This window comes from Rattus norvegicus, chromosome 4 (assembly GCF_036323735.1).
Source record: "Rattus norvegicus strain BN/NHsdMcwi chromosome 4, GRCr8, whole genome shotgun sequence".
Taxonomy (NCBI): Eukaryota; Metazoa; Chordata; class Mammalia; order Rodentia; family Muridae; genus Rattus; species Rattus norvegicus.
In genome coordinates this window covers 157358242-157385521 of record NC_086022.1, presented here as the reverse complement: position 1 = coordinate 157385521, position 27280 = coordinate 157358242, and the positions used below count along the sequence as shown (strand labels likewise).

At 42.3% G+C, this 27280-nt stretch overlaps 1 protein-coding gene across 19 annotated transcripts in view; it reads left to right on the top strand.

The window, feature by feature from the left end:
* The window catches only part of Rimklb (ribosomal modification protein rimK-like family member B), a 60021-nt gene that overhangs the window by 11449 nt on the left and 21292 nt on the right, over nucleotides 1-27280 (top strand). For 5 of the 19 annotated variants that reach the window (XM_063286342.1, XM_063286347.1, XM_006237316.5 and 2 more), the window contains exons 1-2: nucleotides 6598-6730; nucleotides 24226-24450. In XM_063286342.1, the coding sequence (XP_063142412.1) occupies nucleotides 24276-24450 (175 nt within the window). In that variant the 5' untranslated portion in view covers nucleotides 6598-6730; nucleotides 24226-24275. Of the gene's footprint in view, nucleotides 1-5821; nucleotides 6169-6597; nucleotides 6768-6794; nucleotides 7017-7092; nucleotides 9466-24225; nucleotides 24451-27280 lie in introns of those variants that run through there. The other 14 variants (XM_063286343.1, XM_063286346.1, XM_342749.10 and 11 more) reach the window with 9 other exon arrangements.

The following is a 27280-nucleotide window of genomic DNA, read 5'->3' as shown; positions in this document are numbered from 1 at the left end:
TGCGTGAATGCTTGTGTACCACAGTGTACCTGACACCCTCCGGAAGAGCCTCTCAAAATGGACCTATAGACAATTTCTGGACCAACAGCCAGTGCTCTTAAACACTGAGCCTTGAACCTGGGATTCCCGAGTCCTGATGTGTATTTCAGTGGCTAATCCTGGTTAGTTTTCCTCCATTTAACACACATTTGCTTAGTTTGTTGTTTGACACAGGGTGTCTGGTAGTTTAGATTAGCCTCAAAGTCAGTAGGCCAGGGAGGGTGACCTTGAACTGGGAGGATGACCTTGAACTCTCCCCAAGCCCCGTTTTTTTTTTCTTCTTTTCCCTCTACCTCACTGTCTGGCTTTGCATTTGCCTATTAAGGAGAAAACTCCACTGAAAGAAGAGAAGCAAAGAGGTAGTCAATGGATTCTGGAGTTGATGGGAAAGGGGAGGTGAAAATAGCGCGATGATTTTTTTCTGAAGCTAAGGAAGTAGAAGTGATATTTAAAATGGAACTAGGCAGTAGTGAGGATTTGGGCTCACCTCAATCCCTATATCCTTGGGAGGCAGAGGCAGGCAGATCTACATGGTGAGACCCTCTCTCCCTCTCAAAAAAAAAAAAAAAAAAAAGAGGAAGGAAGGATTTGGACAGAATGAAAGACAGGGACAGGAACTTCAGACAGCAGTGTTTCCCTCATACTCTACACACACACACACACACACACACACACACACACACACTCACTCAAGTGAAGTAGACTAGCACAATTGTGGTATCGCCAGTCTGTATAGGATGCTTGATCAATCTGCGTATGATCATCACCATTGCCTGCTGCTGGTGAAGTGGATGAGGGACAGATCTGCTAGCTGGTGTGTGGTTTGCATGTAATCATTTCTGTGTCCATTGCTGAATTGTCTAGCCAGTCAGCCATGTTTTCTCCCACCAAGTGAGGCACCCCCCCCCCCATTTTGGCTTTACCTCTTACTAGGAGACAGAATGTGGCCTTTTCAAATTTCTGGACCCCATTTTTCCCTTAAGTTTCCCAAAATTGATATACTAGAAAATACCCCGGATGAGCACCAGCAGTCAGGAGAAGAGGAAATTATTCACCAGTGATTTAATCTCATCGGCTCACCTTTCTCCTGCGGGAGGGGCTAGCAATATTGACTCAACCTTCTGAGGTTGCGGAAGGCTCCAGTAAATTTTGAGTGCTTTTGCAAAATAGCATTTTGCAAATGGTTACCTCGATCTCTTTAGCAACTTTCCTATGCATATTAATCACCTGGCGTGGTTATTTAAAAAAACATGCAGAATTGGGAATAGTTTTAGAAGCTTTAGAGATGCCGCAGATTCAGGTCTGAGGTAGGGACCACACACAACCGGCATTTTAAGCAAGTATCCCAGCTGATTCCTCTTGGGGCGGGGGTGGGGGAGGGTTGGGAAGCATCTCACAGTCAGATGCGATTAAAGAAAGGGAGGGGAGATCACTCCACTAAGATTTCCATTTTTTTCAACTTTATTCGTTCGGTGATTCTGCGACTCGGGGAGCTCTCCTTCCTTTCCCGACCCACCTCCCTTTGTGTAGGCTCTGAACATTAGCATAGATAGAAAGAGGTGCACAGTTTAATGTGCTGAAAAGGGAAAGAAGGCGGGGTGTGGGCGGGGCAAGGCTTGACCAGTGTTTAGCTATGCTAACTGCAAAGTCTGCCTGGCTGGTTCTAGCCGGCTGACTCTGGCAGAGGAAGTCAGAGAGAAGGGGATTCAGCAACTCCTTGTTTGCCAATGGAGGTTCTGACTTAAGGCACTCAGCACTTTTTCGCTAGCCACGTGCCTTTCACAGTTAGCTGTGCCATAGAGAAAACACTTAGGTGCTGGTAACCACCCTAGAGAATGTACGCGACTTTGCATCTCTCCTTGCTATTTTGAGCCCTTCATTTTTAATCAAATCCCAGCTTGTGTTTCCTTGTCCTGAACCTCAGAAGAAGATTTGCAACAGATGGTGCCTACGGGGCATTTAAATTTTTTTTCCCTTGTTTTACAAGCTAGAAAGAAGAAAAAAGAACCTACAAACTTATTGTACATCAGTGTGTGGATTGGTGTGTGTGTGTGTGTGTGTGTGTGTGTGTGTGTGTGTGTGTACGTGTGTACCATACCGTTCATATCAATATACACAATGCAGACTAGTAGAACTTGGAGTTACCAGTATCTGGGTGGGTGTGGTGGTCCATGCCCTTGAGCCTTACTCTTCAGAGGGAGTTTGAAGCCAGCCTAGGCTACACACACACACACACACACACACACACACACACACACACACACACACAGCCAGACTTAGGAGCCCAGTGTTTTGAGGCACCCCTGTAATCTCAGGACTCTGGAGTCTGAGGCAAGAGGATCATGAAGTCCAGGTCAGCCTAGGCCACTCAAAGAAAAAGCTAAAAACAAGGAAAGAGTAGTAAGAGTTGGTTGGGTCTGGGCAGATAAATCTTATTTGGTAATGAAGAGGTAATCAGAGAGATGCAGGGTAGTAATTTTTGAGGTGTACTCAAAGTTCATCTTTCCTTTAACCAAGCACTTCCAAACTTAACTAATGGCTTCATAGCCCAGGGCAAACATTCAAATATAATTATTTATATTTAACCCATTTCTCTTTGATTGCTACTCTACTATTTTGGTATCAACTTAAATACTGGCCAATATTTATCGAGTTCTTACTATGAGTTACGTTAGAATGTATTAAGTTTGGGTAACTTCATTAGCCCTCATAATAAAGCAGCACTAATAAGATCTTTATTGATGAAAAAACAAGGTTTAAGGAGGTTATACAACAGTCCCAGACAGCTAGTAAGTAAGGCTGGGGTGTCAAATAAGATTTATCTCATTCCAAGGGGGTAGTGTCACCTGCGTAGTATGAATTTCCAGGGGATTCAGCTTACTCTACAACCTTCAGAGCAATGTTAATTCACCAGCTAAAAGGCTGGTGACCATTGCTCTCATAGCACTGGCTGTTCCTCTCAAGAACCTGAGTTCAATTCCCAGCACCCACACTTTGGCTCACAACCATCTGTAATCCCGCTGGGACTCAGGTAGCATACATGTAGGCAAACCATGAAAATAAAGTAATCGTTAAAATAAAATAATGGTTAAAAAAAACAAACAGTGGGGATATCATTAAGCCAAGCCAAAATACTTATAATGAGGTATATTTTAAAGGAGATCTGAGATGAGAACTGTCTAAATATACCAACCATGAAGCAAGCCTCTGCATATGGCCGTTCTGGGTTTGCAGATGGGAGATTTGGAGATTTTAGTACCATTATGTCATTTAAAAAAAAGTTAAATGGTGATGTGTTCATGTAGCATTATCCACGGTTTAAAATGAGCCATATCCTTAGATAAACCTGAGTCAGGGTGATCTCTAAAATTCCACGAAGAAGCTCTAGGAATCCAGTTTGAGAGCGGACTGTTGCTAACCCCCATGAACATAAAATAATATATTTTGCTGTTCAGATATCACTAAGGAAAAGTTTCAAAGGATTTAGACCAGAATCCTGGCATTCTCTTAGAACTAGGCTCGGGGATGGTCTCAGCTTTATTTTGCTGTCTTTTCCAGGTCCCTAAGGTGTGCCTTGGTTCTCTTCAACGATAAGCCCATTAACACTAGGCATCAAAAGGCTGCCTGTTGGCTTTGTATTTTTAGAACACCTTTTTGTCCCTTCCGTTAGCATGCGTTAAAACCAATATTGTAAGCTTTCAGATTATTGCAGGGTGATGTGGTGGACGATAGGTAGCACTTTAAAACTGCAAGTGGTCATCGAGTTGATAGTATGCCTGCAGCTTTACTGCACAACCTACTTTTTCTGGAAGGTCTACAGTTACCTTACGGTTATCAGTCGGATTCTGTTACAATGGAAAGAATGAGCTGTGCAGCTCTTCTCTGCCAAACTCTCTCTCTCTCTCTCTCTCTCTCTCTCTCTCTCTCTCTCTCTCTCTCTGTGTGTGTGTGTGTGTGTGTGTGTGCATTAGGAAGTGTGTGCATGTGAATCCATATGTGGCATGTGTGTAGTTGGGATCAAGTGTCCCAGGGGGCTATCAGAGTAGCTGCCTCCCTGTTTCTTAAGGCAGCATCTCATACTTCACATTGGCTTCTCCAAATGTGTGCTTTGTGAAGAGTATCAAACCTTCTTCACAAAGGTTAGCTTAGGTTGCTCTCAGTGACATATCAAAGAGAGCATAGCCACTCATAATTCGCAGGTGCTCTGGGTCAGGCAGGGCTATGGACTTAACCGACTGCAGATTAAAAACTATCGGAAGCATTTTCTGGTGTTTACTCGTCGTTTGCATATTTGTTGAATTCAGTATGACATCCTCTAGAGATGGTTTAGGAAGTGTGTGGGTTCTATGCAAACATTACCTGTCACTTTAAATATATGCAACTTGAATATCCCTTGAATATCCCAAGGTCCAGTTACCATGGATATTGAGGGACTGCTGTGCTTCCTAGCTCCTTATGACAATTCTAAATTAAGGAGGTGTGGTGGCTATTCCTGGTTGCCAACTTAACTATAGCTGGAATGAACGACAATCCAGAAATGGAGGGCACACCTATGATCCAGACCGTGAGGCTGGAAGACACATGTGTCTGACCTGGATCTTGGCAGAGAGATCCTGAGATACTGGCCATGAAAAGTTTAAGCAAAGGCAAGGTAGTTCACGGTTTTAATCCCAGGAGACTGAGGCAAGGAGATCAGCATGGGACAGATCCAGGGGTGGTGGTACATGCCTTAATCTGGGCCACATCTTCTGCTGGGGGCCTACTTAAGGATATTGGAAGGAGGAAGATTCCTTCTTGCCAGCACATCTGTTGGAACCTTCTACAGAAGATCAGCTAGCCTCGTGGGACTGAGTGACTACTTCCCCTCCACAGCTGCCTACTGTTGGGTTAGTTAAGACTACAGACTGTAAGTCATCACGATGAATTCCCTTAATATATACATTTATAAATTCTATAACTCTAGAGAACCCTGACTAGTACAACAGCTAACTCCTTTTTAAAATGACCAGGGAAGTGAATTTTCTTCAGAAGGTCACACAGTTAGCGGGGACGGCCATCCAAATGTTAGCAGTGTGTCTCCAGCAGCCCACCCTAGGTTATAGTACAGCTCTGAAAATTTATAGAATCTCTGTATACACACGTGGGGGAGAAAGAGCTAGGCTAGATCACACTTGTGGGACGTGGTCTTCTGGCTGTACAGGAGGTGTACAGGAGCCTTATCCTCGGAGCAATTTCACCCACCCTCTAGACCAGTGGTTTTCAACCTTCCTAATGCTGTGTGACCCTTTAATACAGTTCCCGATATTGGGGTGACCCCCAACTGTTACTTCATAACTGTAATTTTGCTATTGTTATGAATTGTCTTTTTCCATGGTCTGAGGTGACCTCTATGAAAGGGTGGTGACCCACAGGCTGAGAACCACCTGTGCTGCTGGTCTTCGGGGCTCAGTATCTGAAATCAGCAGCTGTGTCCATTCTCCCTTCTCCCTCTCCCCATGATTAAGAAGCTTGGTAAGAAGTTGTTGGCTGGGGTTGGGGATTTAGCTCAGTGGTAGAGCCCACTTGGCTAGCAAGCGCAAGGTCCTGGGTTCGGTCCCCAGCTCCGGAAAAAAAAAAAAGTTGGCTGAAGTGACTTGACAACAGGGTATAGAGTGCTTGGATTGAAGCTCATATCTGGGATCTCTGACTTAATTTATTTAGGAATGAATTTTTAACGTAAAGAAACGTCACTCCCTACTCTTGGTTTCATTCACGGTGTAGAAAAGGGACTTACGTAGTGGAGTGTGGTCAAACGTTTATTTAGCCTCTTCTTTGGACGATTTATTAGGTTTCAGGATGTAGGAAATGCTCCTAAATACGATGTTTATTCTGACATCAACTCGCCCGGCTGGCTCTGGCTTCCTTGTCTCTCTTTGAACCTGCCCAACCCATAGAATTTATTATGTCGCTTATTTTCTTTTGTGGCGCAGGGTCGCCTGTGATCCTCCTGCCTCAGCCTCCCTTAGCGTACCAAGCTCAGCCAAGGAGCAGTTAACGCGCCTTTCCATACAGAGAGGCATTGTCTTCGGTGCGTTCGCGGATCGGGACTATTAGTTACCATCATCTTTGTCCCCAAATCTCTGCCTTCTGGTGAGCCAGGACGCCAGGGAGGGAGGGCCGCTAGCCCCACTGCGGGCGGCGCGAGTCCCCTGGCCAGATCTCGCGTGGGGGTGTCGGCGGTCATCAAAGCGGTCACGGCCGGCCGCAGCCCAAGGAGGGGCTGCGCTGGCGGGAGGGCGCACAACGGCAGGGCCTACTCTCGCGGTGCGGAGCGGAACAAACCTCGCCCCGGACCCGTTTTCCTGGCTCCGAGAGGACGGTTTGGGGGCGGGTGGCTAGGCGCGTCCTTGGAGCGCCCGCGTGCCTCCCCTCGCGAGCGCGCGCCCCGTGGCTCCCCTCCGGCAGCGGGGAGGTCCCCTCGCAGGTGTCAGTCGGTCGAGCGCGCTCGCCTCGCCGCCCCGCCCCCCGCCGCCCCGCCCCCCGCCGCCCCCCGCCCGCGCGTGCGGCGCTTGGGGGCGGGGCCGCGCGGGTCCTCGGCTCGGGCGGGGGGCGCGCGGCGCCTCGGTCTGGGGGACGCGGGGCGGCCTCGCCGGCGTCGTGCGCTGTGTGTGTGGTGTGAGCGGGATCGCGCGCGCGCGCGGTCGGGCGACAGGCGAGTGAGGGAGCGAGCGGCGGCCGGGCGTGAGCGAGTGTGTAGGAACGGGAGTGCGGGCGTGGGGGGGAGGGGGGGAAAGGGAGAGGCCGGCCGACCGCGAGGCCGTGAGAAAGTGGGCGAGTGGGTGAGGAAGCGCGGCCTGGCTGCGGGAGCCGGCGGCGAGGAGAAAGGAGGCGGCTCCCGGCATCCCGCCCCCTCCCCCTCCTCAGCGGACTTCCCGCGGCCCGCGCTTGCTCCTAGGCGGCGGCCGGGCCGGGCAGGCGAGGGAGGAGCCGGCGGCCAGGTGAGCAGCAGGCCGCCCCTGGCGGCGGCGACGGCGGGGGCTTGGGCCGGGGGCGCGCCCTCGAGCCGGAGGCTTCGGCCGGGGACCTGGAGCGGAGCTCGGCGGCGGGAGCGGACGCGGCGCTGCGCGGGGGCGGGCGCCTGAGGCCGGTGGTCGCTTGGTACCACAGTCAGCGGAAGCTGAGGAGAGTCCGCTGCGTGCGGGAGGGGGCGTGAGGCGGCGATCGCGGCGTGAAATTAGTCTGCTTTCCCGTGTCGCCGAGGGGGTGTGGTAAGCCTGGGAACGCTGCTTAGAGTAAAACCTGCGGGCTGCTCGACTGTCCTCAGGGGTGTGGTTGTCGCCACTGTCCTTGTTTCCTCTGAAGAATTTGATGTGACCGAGGCTGGAGGATGATGTGAGCCTCACCCAGAGGTTACTACGTGCCTCCCAAGGAGTAAAACTTAGAGTAGCGATCGGCTATTTAAATTTTTTTCTTTAACAACCTTTGGAACAAGAAGGAAGGAGGTCACCAAATAATTGAATGTTTGACTAAAGTAGACCCCCCCCCCACATCCAGATAGAGAACAACTTCAGTCCTATTAATTTAATGTTTCTCATCCCAGGTTTGTAATCCCTGTACTCTGTAAGGGATTGTATTCATGAATAGAGAGTGTTAATCAATGAGGTTTTTATACTAACCAAGCTGTGTGTACCTTGAATGTAAATTCTTTCAATGTTACTTTATTTTCCCAACAATTAACTACAGTTTTCCCAATGTCTCTGAAGTTGGGTTAAGTTTCAAATCTACGTGGAAAGTATCAGTTGAGTATGGAGGGTTTTTTGTTTTGTTTTCTTTGTGGACATTTTAAATCGTTAATGGTATCCATGTCCATGCAGATTTAAATGCCATTTAAGTCTCTTCTTCATAATGGGTACTTTGGTGGTTATTTCTGTTTTAAAACAGCTGACAATATATTTTTTTAAGCTACTTGGAAGAAAACAAGGAAATTTCAGTCATGGAGATTGGAGTTGTAACCCAAACCATTGTTGGTCTTTCCTTGTGTCATTGCTTCTTAGTGTTAGTTTGGCAAACTTTCCATCTCGTTTTTCCTTCTGTTTGCTGGAAGTCCCTTTAGGTACTGGAGTCCAAGTGTTGGGGAGTCCATGTATTGGGGAGTCCATGTGTTTGTCTGAGTCTGACAAAACAGCTAGGAGGTGAAGAGCTAGTCCTCTACCCAGTCAAGAGCCATTGCCTTGGTCCCCTTTCTTACCACATCGCCTAAGGAGCATGGTGCCCAACCTAAATTTAGCCTGTTGCCCATTGACCACCAGCTACCGTCTGGGTTCTGTTAGTTTATACTGGACAGTTTTATGGGAACATTTTTTTTTTTTTTTAGTCCCTATTGGATACTTCAGTGGTTGCATGGGGGTTAGAATGACAATACAAAGTTATCTCCCCCTTCCCCCATCGAGGCAGGCCCTGAACGTTGAGGCAGGGACTGAGGGCAAGGAACAGGTTCTTCACTCAGAGAAGCAGGAGTAGCTTTACTCCAGGCATAGCCTTGTTAACTGAGAGATAAGTGGGTGGAGGAAAAAATAATGACTATGTGACAAGGGAGAAAAAGCAAACATAAAGAGGATGGGTTTATTGTAAGTCTCTATGAGCACCTTCTCCTTAATAATGGATTCCTAGGGAGACTTATGGCAGGTAAATTCACCATATTCTGTAATCCAAGAAGTTAGTCATGTTTTTTAAACCGTGAGGGAGAAAATGTTAGCTGCGCTATCATGCACAGTACAGCTGTGTTCCAAGAGAAGCTGAGTAAGGTTAAGTACTGATTTAGAGAAACTGTCTTCACTTACTTGGAATCTTCTTGATTGTCATATTAAGAATATTGAGAAATAATATGGAACCTCCGAAAATATCTATACTTATGTATTTTAGATCCATGTGCTATATGTATATGTATTGTGCAGTTTAGATTTGGAGAAAGGACTTTCATAGTGACATAGAAATGCCAGGCTGTTTTTTAGTGTTTTCCAGTATTTTCCTCGTCTCCAGATTGCCTTAGACACAAAAGCTACAGTCTCATTACCCCTACTCCTTCTGAGGCTGGAGTGTGTGGGAACCTCCATGTGTCCCCTCCCTTTTACTAAAGTTCTGTTTTTGTTCTTCCAATTTTAACTGTTAAAACTATTTCAGGATCAGAGAGGTGATAATTGATAGTGACATCAGGCTGACACTAGACAACCCTGGCTTCAAACTCACTAAGTGGACCAGGCTGCACTTGAATTCTGCCTGGAATAAAAAAAAAAGTGTGTCGCCAGCTGCTCTCTCCACCCTCCCAGTGCCAAAGCTGGGAGCTCTGTGTGTGTTATTCAGACTATCACTGCCATTCCCCTTCATTAAGAAAAATTGGAAAAATAAGGAATGAACACTCGCAGTATATAACTACCTTTTTTTGTTGAGGTGAGCAATTACCTGATATGCAGCAAGGTAAGGGAAGGATTTAATTGGGCTTATTAGTTCTAGGGCAGTGGTTCTCACCTTCCCAACAGTGGAGCTGGTAATACGGTTCCTCACGTTGTGGTCACACCCCCCCTCCCCCGATAAAATAATTTTGTTGGTACTTCATAACTAAGGTTTTGCTACTGTTATGAATTGCAATGCAGATATCTGTTGCAAGTCCTAAAGTGATCACAGCCCATAGGTTGAACCACTGCTCTAGTCCCTCATGGTGGGGAGAGAAGGGGACATTGTGTGTGGGGGTGGGGTGGGGGGGATGGGTGGGTCATATGTGTGGTCAGGAAGCACTATGAGATGAATGCTGGTGTTTAGCTGGCTTTGTCCTTTTTATTCAAATCTATTCCCATATTCTGCCTGTATTCAGGGTAGTTCTTACCTCTTCAGGGGAACCTCTAAGGAAACTTTCTCATAGGTACAGGTACACTGAGATGCATTTCCAACAAGAGATAAATCCAAATTGACAATGAAGAGTAATCATCAAAGATGGTTAAGTTACGTTTGAATTTTATGGGATATACATTTGTCTGGTATTAGTATTAGTATTAGTATTAGACACAGCTAACTCAACATTTTTCCATTTTATCTGGGATGTGTGTGTGTGTGTGTGTGTGTGTGTGTGTGTGTGTGTGTGTGTGTGTGTAGCATGTGTGGGGGATGTCAGAACTGGAACTGGAGTTACAGGTGGTTCTAAGCCACTTCCTACATGAGCTCTGGGAACCAAACTCTTGTTAAGAGCAGCAAGCACTCTAAGCTGCTGAGCTCTCCAGCACCACAACACATAGCCAGCTCTTAATCTTAACCCTTAACTTGCCAGTCTAATACATACTATACTTTGTGTCACCCACTGGGGATAACAGCAGAGAGTAAAACAGATGTGGTTCTGTCTTCAGAGTTTGCAGTCTGGTTTCATTGATCACAGCACTAGAGGTTTTTGTTTGTTTTTTGTTTTGTTTTGTTTTGAGGCAGGGTTTCTCTGTAGTCCTGGCTATCCTGGAACTCACTCTTTAGAACCAGGCTGGCCTCAAACTCAAGAGATCTCAGAGATCAGCCTGCCTCTGTCATCAATCACGACCCAGCTGATCATAGTACTTTTAGTCTGCCACATTTCCCAGCTATGTCTGTAAAGTATCAAATTCTCATGATATTATAAAAACTCAGTTGATAAGCTGGTAAACAACCTTATGTGCCAGATTAATTTTATACCCTTTCTCCCACAAAGTGTCAGTATGTCATGAGTTATGACAAAAAAATTAAAAAGTACACTCATCACCTAAATGCTTCTGTACCTTTAACCCCCTTCTGATACTACTTGACTGGTTAATGAATGCTCTTAATACTTAAGTCTGAAGCAAACACATAATTATTGCCAGGTCACTTGTCTTTTACTACTTTGCCCTCCATTTTGGGTAGTATTTCCGTTTTTGTATTTTATCTTAGGTAAATTCCCCTCAACAGTATTAGTAATTCTCTAACTTGTTAGGCTTCAGTAAAAGAGCAGCTTTTAAATTCCTTTACCAAAGGCAGTAATGTCTGGAAAGGAAATTTGGGCAGGTTTGGCATTTTAACTTAAACGTGAGGAACTTTGAGCTACACTGTGCTTTGCACCTCAGAAACTTTTTGTGAAACTTTGTGCCATCTTGTAGAGATACCTTGTAACAGAATATTTGGTTTGATTTTAGAGTTCATTTAAAGTTGGCTTGTAGATAGACCAAAGACTGGTAATTTAATAACTAAAGCTTCATACAGTTTAAGTAAAGAGTATTATTTTTCTGATTAGTATTGAAAGTGTGTAAAAACTTGCAGTTCACTTATGGCTTTTATTTTTTTTTCTAATTTTCATGTATTACAATAAACACTACTATTTCCACTAACTTAAATATCCATTTTCAAGATCTTACCTGCAAAACTGAACTTCTATTCATTTGACAATCTTTTTTTTTTTTTTGGGGGGGGGTTCTTTTTTTTCGGAGCTGGGGACCGAACCCAGGGCCTTGCGCTTCCTAGGTAAGCGCTCTACCACTGAGCTAAATCCTCAGCCCTTCATTTGACAATCTTATAATTTAGCCCTATGATAATTACCATTCTATATTCTATCTCATGATTTTGACTAGTATAGGTACCTTATACAAGTAAAACCATGCCTTGTTTTTCTGTCATTGTCATACTTGATTTAACATGTCCTCAGTGTTCATTTAACTTGTAGCATTTATCAAAGTTCCATTTTTCTAAAGACAATTTTTATATGACTATGAGTGTCTTACCTACATGTATGTATGTGTACTACATGTGTGATGCCAGAAGAGGGTGTCACATCACCTGCAACTAGACTGAGCCCCCAAATTTAATTTCTTTTTAAAAATGAACAAACATTTTAGGCTGCTAGTGGTGGTGGTATTGGTGGTATTGGCAGTGTCAGTGGCACACACCTTTAATCTCAGGATGCAGAGCCAGGCAGATCTCAGTTTGATGCCATCCTGGTCCATAGAGTAAGTTCCAGGTCGGCCAGGGCTACACAGAAAAACCCTGTCTTGAAAAACAAAACAGAAAAGGGCTGAATAATTTTTTGTGTATACATGCACATGCACACACACACACACACACAGACAGACACAGACACACACGCCAACTTATTCATGTGTCATTTGATAGTCAGGGTCTTTGTAGCCTAACCTGGCCTAACTCATTCTTCTCCTTTCAATGGGAATCCAGGTGTGCTGTCACTCAATGCTTCAATATGGTTTTGGCTTGCATTTCCCGTAAGTGGTGTCCAAACTCTTACTTATGGCATTTAAAAGTGATGTATTTTACTTATGGGTATGTGTTTATGCATGGGCTGCAGGTCTAAGAACAACTTTTGGAGGACATTCCATCCTGGGTTGCAGGGATAGAAGGTAGGTCATCAGATGGCAAGCCCTTTTGCTGGTCTACTCAGTGAGGGTTTGTTTTTATCTTTTTGTCTTTTTTTTTTTTTTCCCCCTTCGGATCTGGGGACCGAACCCAGGGCCTTGTGCTTGCTAGGCAAGCACTCTACCACTGAGCTAAATCCCCAACCCCGTTGTTTTTGTCTTTTTATGTGCTAGCACTGTGTCTAGCTCTGTCTTTAGTTTGATATCTTCAGGTACATTATAGCTTAGATATTGACATGCTAATATGAATTAATTAATTGAATTCTTTATTCTGTCCACTTAAAGTTTCTTATTTTTGGTTTATTTGGTGATATGATTTATTTTGGGGATACAACAGTTTGCTCTTTCTGGACTTCTAGGACTTTTCTATTCTAGTAGAATTTTCTATTCTAGTAGAATTTTGTTTTTTGTTTTTTGTTTTTTTTGTTGTTTTTTTTTTTTTTTTTTTTTTTTTTTTTGGTTCTTTTTTTCGGATCTGGGGACCGAACCCAGGGCCTTGCACTTCCTAGGTAAGCGCTCTACCACTGAGCTAAATCCCCAGCCCCTAGAATTTTGTTTTTGATTTACTTTTTTGAGACAGGATTTCTACATAGCTCTGGGTGTCCTGGAATTCACTATGTAGACCAGGCTAGTCTCAAACCTGATTTCCCTGCACTCCCAAGCACTGGGATTAATGGTGTGAGCCACCATGCCAAAGTTTAGTAGTATTTTTTGTTTGAATATAGGAATGCTCAGATGCTATACAAAATAAAATAACAAGAGAAAGTTGTATACACAAACACTTGATAATCATTTCTTGCTGACTTGTAGCACAAATGGTCAAGGGAATAATAAGTTTCTAAAACTGTTGAACATGGGTAGTGTAAAACAGGAAAGTTACAGTAGCCTGTAACAAGAATTTCTAGATATTATTGTATCCGTATATATATTTTTTTATTTATTTTATGTATGTGAGTACACTATTGCTGTCTTCAGACACACCAGAAGAGAGCATTACATCCTTTACAGATGGTTGTGAGCTACCATGTGGTTGCTGGGAATTGAACCTAGGACCTCTGGAAGAGCAGTTAATGTTCTTAACCACTGAGCCATCTCTCCAGCCCAGTATATTTCTGGTCCTAGAGTACTGGTTCTCAACTTTTCTCTAGCTGCAAACCTTTATTTTAATCCTTTAATACTTTATTTTGGTAACCCCAACCACAAAATTTATTTTTGTTGCTACTTCATAACTGTAATTTTGCTACTGTTATTAGAATGTAAACATCTGGTTTCTAGTGGTCTTAGGTGACCCCTGTGAAAGGGACTTTTGACCCCCCAAAAGGTTTAGATGTACTTTTCTAGAGGCTCCTGGACCCTGGCTTTACACAGTTGTCAAGGGTCAAGCCTTAGCACAGCTGTGCTTTGTTAGGTTGACCTCTCCTCGTTCAGTGCTGCTGCACCACTGTCACAGAGCCCGTAACTGGGTGCATGATGAAGAGAGGGCTAGAGACACTGTGCTAGGATGACTTGTAGAGTTGCAGTACTACTTCAACTCATTCATCCAAAATGTTCAGCCAAAAAAGTAGGACTATATCTAGCTTCCAGAAAGCCTACAGTGTGTGTGTGTGTGTGTGTGTGTGTGTGTGTGTGTGTGTGTGTGTATATATATATATATATATCCTTTTGTTTACTAGGCAGTCTGACCCTTTAGATCATTTATCCAGCCTGTCTGCTAAATAACCTGTCAGATGAAAATGTCACATGAATGGTTTTGTTGATTATATTGTAAACTAGCATTGTATTTGGTATAAAAACCCAAATGAGTTTACTTATCCAAATTTTCATTGATAGAAGCTTTGTATGTAGTAAAATGTGAAGAGAAATCTGGTTTTCAAGGAGGGGGAGTGTAAGGGAAGATTAGGGACAAATAGTGGCTGGGAAATGAAAGGAGGATTTGCAAAAAAATGCTGAAACCAGAAAACCTTTATTCCTGGCTTTATTGTAGCATCTTGGATAGCTTCTTGTAACAATACATGCCCTTCTTTATCATCTGTATCATACATAGCTTAAATGAGATGATGTCTGGAAAGTGTTTTATGAACCACAAGTGAAAGCTTTTTCAACCTTTTACCTACATAAAGAACAAGCACTCGTCTGTGTATTGCCTTTGCCAGATCTTAGTTGCCTTGTGTAGTTTTTATAAAGACTGATGGTAAAACTTCTTTTTAAGTCTTTTGATAGAGGGTCCATGTTGGATTTGGGTAGGAAAATGGTCACATAAAATAAGATAAATACCTTTTTTAGTGTCATGAGAAGAGGTATTTGTGTAGGATAAGTTCATGAATGGATGGACATGAAAATGTGGTCTCTTTGTGAAGTCTACTTATGAATATCAGGGACAGTGGTGATGATTCCTGTCACTGCTGAAGCCCTTGTCAACTATTCTGTCTGCCTAAGAGGTTGATTCTCGTCTCTCAGGACACAGAAGCAGTGATCCTATAAGTGAGCATATGTAGGCACAATGAAAATACTTGACCATTGGAAATCCATACCCAAAGTTATGTCTGTGATATATGATCAGTCTAATTTTATGTGAATTCTAAATTGTATTTTCTCGGGGTTGAAAGGATTTGTAGACATTAGGATCTGTTGAATGAGGGGTAAAAACTTTCATAAACAGATTTGACTAAATCTAAAATGTAAAAGGTAAGTTCTGTTATCAAGTAAATTACTAAGCACCTAGTATGATTAGGACAGACTCTGGAGATGTAGGCTCTGCTGCTAACTTATTTTTGATGGGGAGGGGAGTCTTTTCATTGTGTGCTGGACATGTAACCCAGGCCCTGTAATCAGCTCTCTTAATGAAGTTTCTTAGTCTGTGTGGTATTATACTGTTGTGATGGGTGAGTTGAAATAGTGTGTACAGAAGCATTCCTTAGAGCTGGAGATGGGTAAGTTATATGGTGTTCGCTTAGCTAAGGTTCATCCACAGAACCTGCTAAATTCAAATGCATCTAATTATCATGTACCAAGCCTGAAATGGGAAGGGGAGGCAGTCAGATCAGGTGCTAGAGGCATCCTTGGTCTTCGATGCTGCTGCTGCCTGTAGTATGAGTGTGGGAGATAGGACAACCTTCAGTTTTTACTTTCAGGGTTCCTGGGATCAAGCTCTGGTTGGGGATTAAATTCAGGTTGTCAGACTTGGGCTTGTGCTGCATTTTTCCTTCTGAGCTGTTTCTGGCCTAATTTGGTTTTGTTTTGTATTCTGGTTTTTGATTTGAGTGTTTACTATTGTAGCCCAGGCTGTCCTGAGAATTGCTGTGTAGTTCTGCTGGCCTTGAAGGATTGAAGGTATAGACTTGCTACTACACCGGCATAAGGAACTCTTTTTATAATAGTCACTTAAAACATAACACAAGCTCTTGCTCCCTGCTCTTCCCTCCTCCCCTCTTCCCCTCTGTCCCTTCTCTCCCCATTCCCTCCCCCCTTCCCTCCATGTGCTCATGGCTGGAGTCTCCTCTCCTCTCCTCTCCTCTCATTAAACCTTTCCATGTGGAAAAAAAAACCAACATAACACAAACACTGTGTGCTGTATGGCTTATCTGTCTGTGCTGGTCTGTATATGTGTATGAAGTCTGGATTTCTTCCTTCTGGGTTTTTTTTGTTTGTTTTTGTTTGGTGTGTGTGTGTGTGTATGTATGTATGTGTGTATGTGTGTGTGTGTGTATGTGTACGTGTGTGTGTGTGTGTGTGTATGTATGTGTGTATGTGTGTGTGTGTGTGTGTGTGTGTGTGTGTGTGTGTATGATGCTGGGATCTCTCTTCCAAGTAGCTAGGCGAGCTGTCCAGTATCTGCCCATCTCAGTTCCTGCTAGTACCGGGTTTATAGACTGCTATACCAAGCTTTTATATGGTACTAGGGATCTCAACTCAGATACTTGTGCTTGCAAAGCAAACACCTTAACCACAGAGCTGTCTCCCTAGGCAGCCCCCACTTACTGACTTTTCACATAGGGTCTTCATGTAGCCGGAGGATAATCTAGAATTGAGATTTCCACATCCTGAGCCCTGGCTACAGATAAGCACCTGGTTTATGTGTAGAGAGAGTTTGAACCCAGAGCTACATCTCTAGTTTAAATTTTTTCTGTTAGTTTTTTAGATTAGCATTATAGGCTGGAGTTAGTAAAAGGTGCTTGCTACCAAGCAGGACAGCCTGAGTTCAACCCCTGGGTCTTACCCGGAAGAAAGAAAGGCCAGCTTTTCAGTTAAGTTATTTATTTACTTTACATCCTGATCACAGCTTTCCCCTCCCTCCTGGAGATCCTGCTTTTAAAAGTTGTCCTCTGACATCCACATGAGCCCACACAGTGCATGTACTTACACACCCTACATAAGTACAATTATGAGGAAAAAAACAAGCAGTCAAAGTAATGGGCTTCATATGGTGTTTAAAATATCTTGTTGTAAAAAAAATTTTTAAAAAATATCTTGTTGTTGTTGTTGTTTGTGCATTGATGCTTTACCTGCATGTGTGAGGGTACCAGAACCTCCTGAACTAGAGTTAGACAGTTGTGAGCTGCCATGGGGTGCTGGGAATTGAATCCATGTCCTCTGATAGAGCAGTGAGTGCTCTTACCAACTGAGCCAGTGACTCTGCAGCCCCTCAAGACACTTTATGCAGAATTAAGCCCACTTGTCACCTTCTACTCCCTTCCCCTGCTTTGTGCCTCCTCCAATCTCAAATTTATTGCCCTCTCCTATAGTATAGTATAACTATAGTATATACATGTGCACACATGTAAAAATTAAAACCCAGGATCTGCATATAAGAGAAAACATGGTTTATATTTATAACATTCTAATTTCCAACTTTCCAAGTGCCATTTTTTTTAAAGCTGAGTAAAATTCCATTGTGTGTGTATATATTTGTATAGCTATCACATTTCATTATCTGTTCCATGCAGACGAGTTTGTTGGCTCTTGTGAGTAGTGCAGTTAAAAGCATGGGTATGCAGACCCCTCCTAGGAGTTGAGTCTCGGTGCGCACCAGCGATGGCACAGCTAGGTCACGTTGGACAGTGCTTTTTTCTTGTTGCTTATTTGCGTTTGAAAACCTCCATACTAATTTCAGCAGTTGCTGTACCTGTTAGTGTTCTTCTTACATATAACCATTTCTCTTTTTGCCTCATCGGCATCATTTATTGTTTCTTGATAAACATTCTGCCTGAGGAGACAGAATCAAAGTAGTTTTAATTTGCATTTCCTGGTGGCTCACAATATATTGGTGTTGTTTTTTTATTTTTTATTTTTTTTAGAATTGTCCTCAGTTCCCCTTTCTTCTCCCCTTTGTTTGAGACAGGGTCTCCTATTGGTTCATTTATTGTTTGTAAAGTTATTTTTATTGTATGTATATATGAGTGTCTGTATATATATTAGACCATATGTATCTGGGTTCTGGCAGAGGCTGGAGGGCATCAGAACCTCTGGAACTTGTATTATGAATGGTTATTAGCAACCAAGTGAGCAGTGGGGACTGAACCTATGACCTCTGCAAGAACAGTGCGTGCTGAGCTGTCTCTGTCTCTTTTTTAATTGTATTGGTTCTTTGTGAATTTCACATCATGCAGTCCAATCTCTCGTGCCCCTCCCCTCATGCCCACCTTCAGCAGTTCTTACAGTCTAGATATCAATCATCATCTGAGGTGTAACTGACAAAGATTTTCTTCCATTCTGTAAGGCGGTCTCTATTGTGAATGTTTCCTTTGCTATACTTTATTACTTTGCTATACTATATTATATTTCCATATAATCCTGTTTGTGCTATGTGTTCTAATTTAAGCCTACTAACATAAGACTTAGGAATTATTAGAGTACTGGAAGAGCCTGGCTATAGGAGCTTGAACCTGCTGGACATATGGCTGCTGAGCTGTGTCACCAGCCCTGGATATATATTTTTTTAAATGACCTCAGTCCTCTCAACTGAGGACTGAATCACTAGATTCACTAGCTAGAACTTGTAGACACAGAGGGTTAAGTATACGAAAGAACTTCTGCAAAGCATCTAATGTTAGACCATCTGATTTATATAACAAGTGTAGGAGCCTGGTATGGTGCCACATGCCTTTTAATCCCAGCCAGGTTTACAGAGCAGGGTTCAGGCCAGTCAGGTTTACATGGCATGAACTTGTTTCAAAAAACAAACAATAGTAAAATACGTGGTTGGCATGCTAGATTAGCAGGTAAAGGTGCTTTCTACCAAGCCTAGCAACCTCTGTTTGATCCTTAGAACCCACACGGTGGGGAGAACTGAACTGATTTGTCCTCTAACCTGTGTTCGCGCGCTGCTGCTCCCAATAAATGACGAAGCGTACTCCCCATCCTATAGTATGCTAGTGCTAGAGTACAGGCATAATAGTATATTAGAGAAGAGTCAGGATGAACAGCTTCGTTAAAACATTTCAGCCTAGAGTATACTAAGCAGCTAGGTCTAAGTGTAGATTTTTTCAAGTAGCAGGAAGTATGAGAGAAGAGACTGGCAGTGAGGTGGTACAGAGGGAAGTATTATAGTATTCTGAGTGCATGGTGATTGAAGAGACCAGTGAGATTCAGATAATACAGAAAAGGAATTAATTAATGTGTGCCTTTGCAGAAGTAGTAAAGAAAGGTAAGATAAAGCAAAAGGTTTCTGAATTGAATGTCACAACTGATTTACATATGTATATACATATATATGTATGAATGAATGAGTTACATAATTGTGAGATTAATAAATCCAGGTCTGTCAAAATGGCTAAATTGCTGCCTTTGAGCACACTAAGCAGGCTGAAGGTGTGTTGGGAATTTTGTGAGTTTTCCTGTGAGACCTGAGTCTTGGCAGACAGAGGTTTGTATTTTAGCAAGGTCTTCAGATGATTGGAGGCTTTTCCACATAATCTTTAAAAATCAGTAGATTATAGCTGTTAATCACTTCTCTGAAATACCTCGAACATATAGACCAGCTATATAATCCAACAGATCTACGTTGTAATCTCGGTAAGCTTATCTAAAAAGTTTAATGTACATGATGGGTGGGGGATATAGGTGCTAAAGCAGATGTGAATTGAGAAATTATAGGATGGCATTTAGTTAGGGAAGCCAATAACTTCATTTCAATGAAATTTGAAATTCAATGATGAGCTTATAACTGGAATGAGATACTAAGGTCCATGTTTCAAAATTAGCTGAAATCTGGGTGAAAATAGCATTTCTAGGTAGTAAATGGGTTTAGATTGAAAATGTGAGGTTTATGAACAGGAGAGCTATGAGGGACAAAAGACACTTACAGGAGTGCCTACTCTCAACAGATACAAATCCTGTTCCATATCAATAGACTGCCACTCCTCCCTCCTTGCTATTTTTTTTAACCCTTTAACCACGTACTCAGAGGGAAAGGAGAACATGTCATCCTTTTTTTTTGTTTGTTTGTTTTATTTTTTGATGTTATGCTTTTTTGAAAACTGGCATCATTCTGCAGTAAATAGTTATAACTCATTGAAAAGTTCATGAAGTTTAAGGATTTGAATTTTGAGAATATTTTTTATTAAGAAAATTGGAAATAGAAACTAGAATGCTTAAGCTTTTGAAATTATTTAAAGGTGAAAAGAATAACTGTTTTTAGCCTTAATGTAATATGAGAATTAGAAATTTGAGAAAAGTCAGCATTTGCCTGTATTCCCAGCACTAGCAGTGGGTGTGGGAGCAGGGTTGTCCAGTGTGAGCTACATACTGAGATTTATTCTTTTAAAAATGATCTGGGCCGTCTTAAATACTGAAAACAATAACCTTCCTATGATTAGAAGAACTTGAGAGCACTTGCTGTTATTCCTGAGACGACCCAGGTTTGGTTTCCAGCACCCACATGGTAGCTCACAACTATAATTTCATTTCATTTTCTTAGCCTCCAGAGGCACCAGATATGAACCTGGCGCACATAACAAACATGCAGACACTCATACACATTCAATCAAAACCTACTTCTCGCTAAAATTTATATAATTCAATATTTATACACTTTTCCTTGATACTTTGGAAGAAATAGAGGGATGGGAATTACTTGACCTATCTTCACAGCACGAGAGGAAATGAGCAGACGATGGTGCTGCACATTCATAATCACAGTATTTTGGAGATAAGAGATGGAAAGATTGCTAATTGCAGGCTAGCCTGGTCTATTTAGTGAGATACTGTTAAAAGGGGGCTGGGGTGGGGTAGTGACACTACAGTGCTTCTGCAGACATTTGCCAACATTCTGTTTACTTTATAACCTGTAGGAAAAGTAGCCATTTCATTTTGCAGGGGAGACTCTGTTCTTTTTTTTTTTTTTTTTTTTTAAAGATTTATTTATTTACTTAATGTATATAAGTACACTGTAGCTGTCTTCAGACACACCCAACCCCATTACAGATGGTTGTGAGCCACCATGTGGTTGCTGGGAATTGAACTCAGGACCTCGGGAAGAGCAGTTGGTGCTCTTAACCGCTGAGCCATCTCTCCAGCCCGAGACTCTGTTCTTTTAAGATAGTAAATATTGGTCAGTGAGATGGCTTTAGCAGGTAAAGGTAAAGGTAAGATAGTAAATCTTCCAAATAGTTTATGTGCACAGCATCAGAGTCTTGAGCATCGAAGGCAGAAATAGGCCTTTGACCCTAATTGCCTAGGACCCAAGAATGAGCTATAGGACTTAGAAATGAGGCACTGACCGTTTCTAGCTGTGTAACTGTCCAGGAATGTGTCCACAGATAAGCACCTACTGTTCTGGTCAGAGCTGAGCATGCAGCTTCCTGGTGATGCCAGCAACTAAGGTTTGCCCCTCTACCTGTGCTGAGACTGCTTCTAAGGTTCAACACCTTCATTCAATACCTGCTATCTAGAGACTTCATTTGGAAAAGCACTCACAAGAATTTTAATATTTTATTTATAGGTAACCTGAAAAAGTTTTTATTGACAAAACATTTTACTAGGATTGCTAGGGCATCAGCTGTCACTCATAAGCAAAGTCTTAACATGCAGTAATGTTAGTCACCCATTAAAAGATGAGGTCCAAGAACCAAGTAAGACCAGCTACTGACATGGTTTTGGAATGTTAGTCAGTGATTCCTCAAGGGAAGCTTGTCTCGTCTTTCCTTTGTAGCTTTACCTTCTGAGCGAGACCTTTTCATGTGTGTGTGATCATGACTTCCTAGTGAGTTCTTTTGCCATCTGCCTGGCAAAAGTGCCTGATTGGGTACACACTTCTGTGATTGTCCACAGGGAGGAGAGTGTAGCATTTACCCCTCAGAAGAAACATTTGTCCCTTCCATGGAAGATGAAGACAGTGCAGGTTTGCTTTCTAAGTTTTCCACAACTCTGGTTAAGTAAAAACCTTATATACCAAGAAAAGCTTTGTAGTAAAAAAGGTTTGACTAGATACAGTGACATGCTTGTTGAGGAAAGTTGAGGCAGGAGGTTTGGACTATGCGTAGTAAGACCTTGTCTCAAAACAAAGCACCACACATAACAAACTTTTCTGTTCAAGGAAAAGGGAGCATGAGTTTGTATCTTGTAGGCTCTATAGGATATCCCATTATAGGGAAAATAAAACATTTTTGTATTTCTATTACCTCCTATTGTCTTCTAGTGAAATTTAAGTATCTTAAACTACACAATCACTGTGTAGTTTATAATTTTCCAAAATTGGGGATGATATGGTGGTGTTGGCTGGATTTCTTCTTAGCCTAAATTCTTCTTAGCCTTCTTAGTCATTACTGTAGTAGCAGAGAATAACCTCTGGCTTAAAACCACTGTTTACCTTGCGAAAGAAATGGTTCTGATATGAGATTATTAGAATCAGTAGATACTTCAGTGGTAGGCTTGGCAAGCCAAAATACTGAGGGCATATGCTGTTGGTTTACCGTGTGGGTCTGTGGAAAAGACCTCCTCAGGTGATATTTGGGAAAGTGGGGAAGGCTTCATTGAGGGACTGTTTCTGTCTTGCTGCTCAGGAAGCTGCTGATCTGCCTTGCTTTTGCTTCCTTCTAATCTTGACCCGGTTCTGGGTTGAATTCCATGCCATCAGTCATAATTCCTTCTGCTGACGTGCTCTGCATCAGTGGCTTCACCTAAGGGTGTTTGTACCGACCGTGTATAGGCTTCCTTCCTGCTCTTTGAACAGTGCAGGCATTTACTTCTCATTTGCACTGTATTTGATCTAGAGATAATTTCAAGTATGCAAGAGAATATGTGCAGGTTATGTGGTTAAGTAAACTTTTGGTATACTCTGGATGGGAGTGAGGGATGTGAATATGTTTGGGGAGCTAGCCCTCCCTCATATCCAGGATACTGTGGATAAGGGACTGTTCTGGAAGGTTTTTAGGGTTGTATTATTATTATTATTATTATTATTATTATTATTATTAATTTATTTTTTTTTGGAGTAGGAGAGACAAGGTCTCATTTTGTAGAGCGGGCTGGCCCTCAAACTCTGGTTATCTAAAAAAAAAAAAATTTCCCCTCTTTATTATCAAACTAAGAGTGATAAATTATTGCTTTTCAAGACTGATTTTATTGTCTTAGCAATATCAATTTTCAACTGATTCAGAATCAGAGACATGGCACTCTGGAAAGATTCTCAGTTTTTGCACTCTAGTAAGATGTTTCAATGTTCCATTTAAAGAAGGGACACAAACAAAACACAAGAGTCAGAGTAAGAGTGCTGGCCCTCAATAGTGGTGCACAGTGATGGGCATGAGTGTGTGCTGGCATCATGTAGAGCTCTTTTGGTTCTTTATCAAGGTCTTTTCTCTTTCTTTTTTGAGTGACTACCTAAGATGCAGGGTTTTGCTTATGTAGGAATACAAGTTTTTTATTACTGAGAATGTAAAAAAGCAAGAGGAAGTAAAACTACAGATAAAATTACAAACTTAATGGGTTATCTAGTTATGGGGAAGTAGAATATCGTCAATGATTTTATACAATCCATTTCATTACTAGGAAATGAAGTGAAATTTTTTTCCAAGACAGGGTTTCCCTCTGTAGCTCTTGCTGTCCTGAACTGACCCTGTGAGGTCCACATGTCTTTGCCTCCTGAGTACTGGGATTAAAGGTGTGCACAACCATGCTCACCTGGGAATTAGATTTTGCATTATCATTAAATTTTTTTAGGTTTATTAAGTGTATGAGTGTCTTGCATGTCCACTCTTGCAGTATGTGCTTGCCAGTTGTCTACGCGTGACACTAAGTCATTGGAGGGTGTTCAGTAGAACTGGAGTTATGGATGGTTGTGTGCCAGCGTGTCTTTACAGCCTACAAGAGTTGGAATTTTAAGGGAAGGATGAAACAGTAAAAATAGAAATAGGCAATCAGATTAGGTATATACCTAGACAGAATTATATAATAATAATAATAATAATAATAATAATAATAATAATAATAATAATAATAATAATACAGGGAAATTGTACTGAAGGATAGTGCTGTGTGACCTGCTGTATTGCTAGCTTCCCCAGGGGAAAGTGGAGAAATCTTATTTTCTGAGATGTTCATATTTTTAGTGGTGGTAAGAAAAGAGAAGGCATTTGTTTGAAATAGGGTTGCTGAGGCTGGCCTTAGCTTCTCTATGCAGCCAAGTATGACATTGAGTTCCTGATCCTCTGTCTGGTGCCTAACCTCTAAGTAGTCAGATTATCTGGAAATAGTCTTCTCCACTTGTGTGTTTATTTTGCATAAAACTACAAAATTTATCTGTGAAATCAAAAATCTAGATGACTTCATCAATCTCATGTGTATTTTCTTTCCCTTCTAGATAAAAGTTTGCATCAGCTAGTCCTTGGAAGGAAGAACAAGCAGACCGAGATGTGTAGCTCCGTGTCTGGTAAGCTGTGGTTCTTGACAGATCGTCGCATCCAAGAAGACTACCCACAGAAAGAGATCCTAAGAGCTCTGAAGGCCAAATGCTGTGAAGAGGAATTGGACTTTAGGGCTGTAGTGATGGACGAGGTGGTGCTGACAGTCGAGCAAGGAAATCTGGGTAAGACTATCACAAATGCTCTCCTCGTAGCGAGTTTGTTTCTAGAGTCAGGAGGACAGGTGACTCAATAGCCTTATCATGAGCACTGCAAGTCTGTTCATGGAGGACAAGGAGCTCTGAGAGTTCCTAATGGTATCATGGATGGGAGAGCAGATCTGAGTTCAAGGGCTACATAGAGAGTCTCTTTAAAAAAGCAAAACTAAATAAATAAGAAAAGTCCCTTTACCGGGATTCTCCATGTGGTTCTCATTTCCCTCTACATAATATCTGCAGCATTATTAAGAGGGCTTATCAGATGGATGAGTGTCGTATGCTCATGCCTCAGAACGTGCATGGAGGTTCATGCCAACAATTAGTAGCCAGTCAGCTATGAAACGAGAAAGACATGTCCCACAAACTAAATAAATGTAATTAAACAAATCTGCTGGTAGCCTTTGGCGGCTGCAGCGGCGGCTTCTTTCTTTCTTTCTTTATTTTTTTAACACCTAAGACAGGCTTTGTTTGTCTGTGTAGCCCTGGCTGCTCTGGAACTCACTCCTCTTCCTCTCAAACACTGGAAGTAAAGGCATGTGCCTCTCCCACCCAGCACCTTCTTTCATTTGGAAAGGGGGATAACATTTGAAATGTAAATATATACAATAACCAAAAAAGTCTGCTAGGTAACCAAAATTTGGGATCAAGCATCATGAACTGTGATGATTAGTCCACATGGCTAGGTAGATGCTGGTTAGCCTCACAGGCTCTGGAATTACCCAAAAAGATGTGCTTCTTCGCATTCTTGTGAGACATCTTCTTAACTAGGTTAATTCATATGGTAAAAGTCACCTTGATTTTTAGCAGGACAATTCCTTGGCAAGGATCTTTCATCTATCAATATACCTCTAAATATCTAGGCATTTATGTGCATGGGTGTTTTGTTTGCATGCATATGTACACCAGGTATAATATGCCTGGTGTCTGGATGTCAGAAGAGTGCGTTGGATCCCCTGGGAAGATTTTGAGCCTTCATGTGGGTGCTGGAAATTAAACCTGGGTCTTCCTCCAGAGCAGCAAGTGCTCATCACTGCTGAACCAGCTCTTCAGCCCTGTATGGTGTACTAAATGCCAGCCTTTTTGTAGGGAGGTGAAAACTGCTTCTTTCACAGAACTTTTCTCTTTATTAAAAATGTTTTTAAAGTTCTTTTTCTTTGGAAAAATTTCCTCAGCATATACCTAATTACCAAACTATACCGCTATACTAAAGTGGAGTTGGTTGGCTCAACCCAAGTTAGGCATGTGGGGCTCTGTCCTTGGGCTGCCAGTATTCTATTTTCCCTGCTATCTCTTAGTTTTACTGACTGTGGTTTTGACTTCAGACTTCCTGTTCATCTCAAAGCCACCCCATTTGATAGCAAGGTTCCTTGTTTTCAAAATTGACATACTTGGGTCAAGCTCTTGTGTCAGCTGACCCGGTAGGGTAGAGAGGGTAAGGAAGACCGCCTTGATCAAACTTGTGGCAGGTTTTCATCTTCCCTGCTTATAAGGTGGACTATTGCAGCCCAGATTGGCTCCAAATGTCTGATCTCCTTTTTCTACCCTTGAGGGCTTAAATTAGTGGTATGGGTATCACATGTGGCTCTCCTAGATGAAATTTATGTGGTATTAATTTTTTTTCTTTTTGCTGAGCCTTCTGCTCTGAAATGACACCTGACATTAATTTGAGAAAAAAAAAATAGTTTAAAATACTTTCTGTTTAATTTTCAGTTAGATGCAATAGCTGCTATATGTGAATCGTATTTCTTGTTGCCACTCTTTAGTTTTTGGGTAAAAAGAAAAGAGAATTTTTTAGATGATTGTCATGTTAATTAAGTTCTGAGATTAATTTTCCAGCTAAGTCCAGTGTAGTAAAATTTCTACCAAAGGCCCTGTTTACTAGTGTGCCAGTTTTGCTTGTTTCTCTCTATTCTTGTATCCTATCTGCTTCTTCCACAGAAGATCTTATGCTAGCGGTTGCTGTTAGTGCACTCTAGCCTAGGCTGACTTGGAGCTCCTGTGAAACTCAGATTGGCCTAAAAGTTGAGGTGATTCTCTGTCTTGGCCTCTCTTGTGCTGGGCGAGAGCCACTGTGTCCAACTTAATAGTGTTTTTAAATCTGACACTCTGACATCTGATCCTGTTTCTGATGCTTGTTTGTTTTCTCCAAATTATTTTTTACTTTTCCGTTGGTGTGATAAAACACCCCAGCCAAACTCAACATACAACTTAGGTGAGAAATGGGTTTATTTCAGCCTCCTGTTGAGTCCAGCATTGCATATCGGTTGCTCGTCACCAGTAGAGTGAGTGCATGGCTGTTCATTTGCTTGTGCTCAGCTTGATGTCTGTGCTCAGGAACTGTGCTTAGGGAATGGTGTTGCCCTCAGTGAGCTGAGTCTTCCCATACTGCTTAAGGTAGTTAAGACAGTTCTCTCAGTCAGCCCCTCATTAAGACTCTCTTCCCAGGTTATTCTAGGTTGTGTCAGGTTGGCAGTTAAAACTGATAGTTTCTGTACCTTTGTGTCTGGTTTGTTCCATTCAGCATCTTTTTTGGGGGTGGGGGTGGGGGTGGGTGTGAAGGATCTCAGTGTAAACCAGGCTGGTCTGGTACTCACTGTGATGCAGGCTGGCTTTGACTTTGGCTCTCAGAGAGTGCTGTGATCAGTGTGAGTGACAGCCTGGCCAAGCTGCATGATTTCAGCAGAGTTCCATCTCTGATATACCTATCAAATTTCCCTTCCAAAAGCCAAATTCTAATTTACTATTTTTTTACTGTTTTATTCTACATTTTATCTACTTGGATTCATATCATCAACAA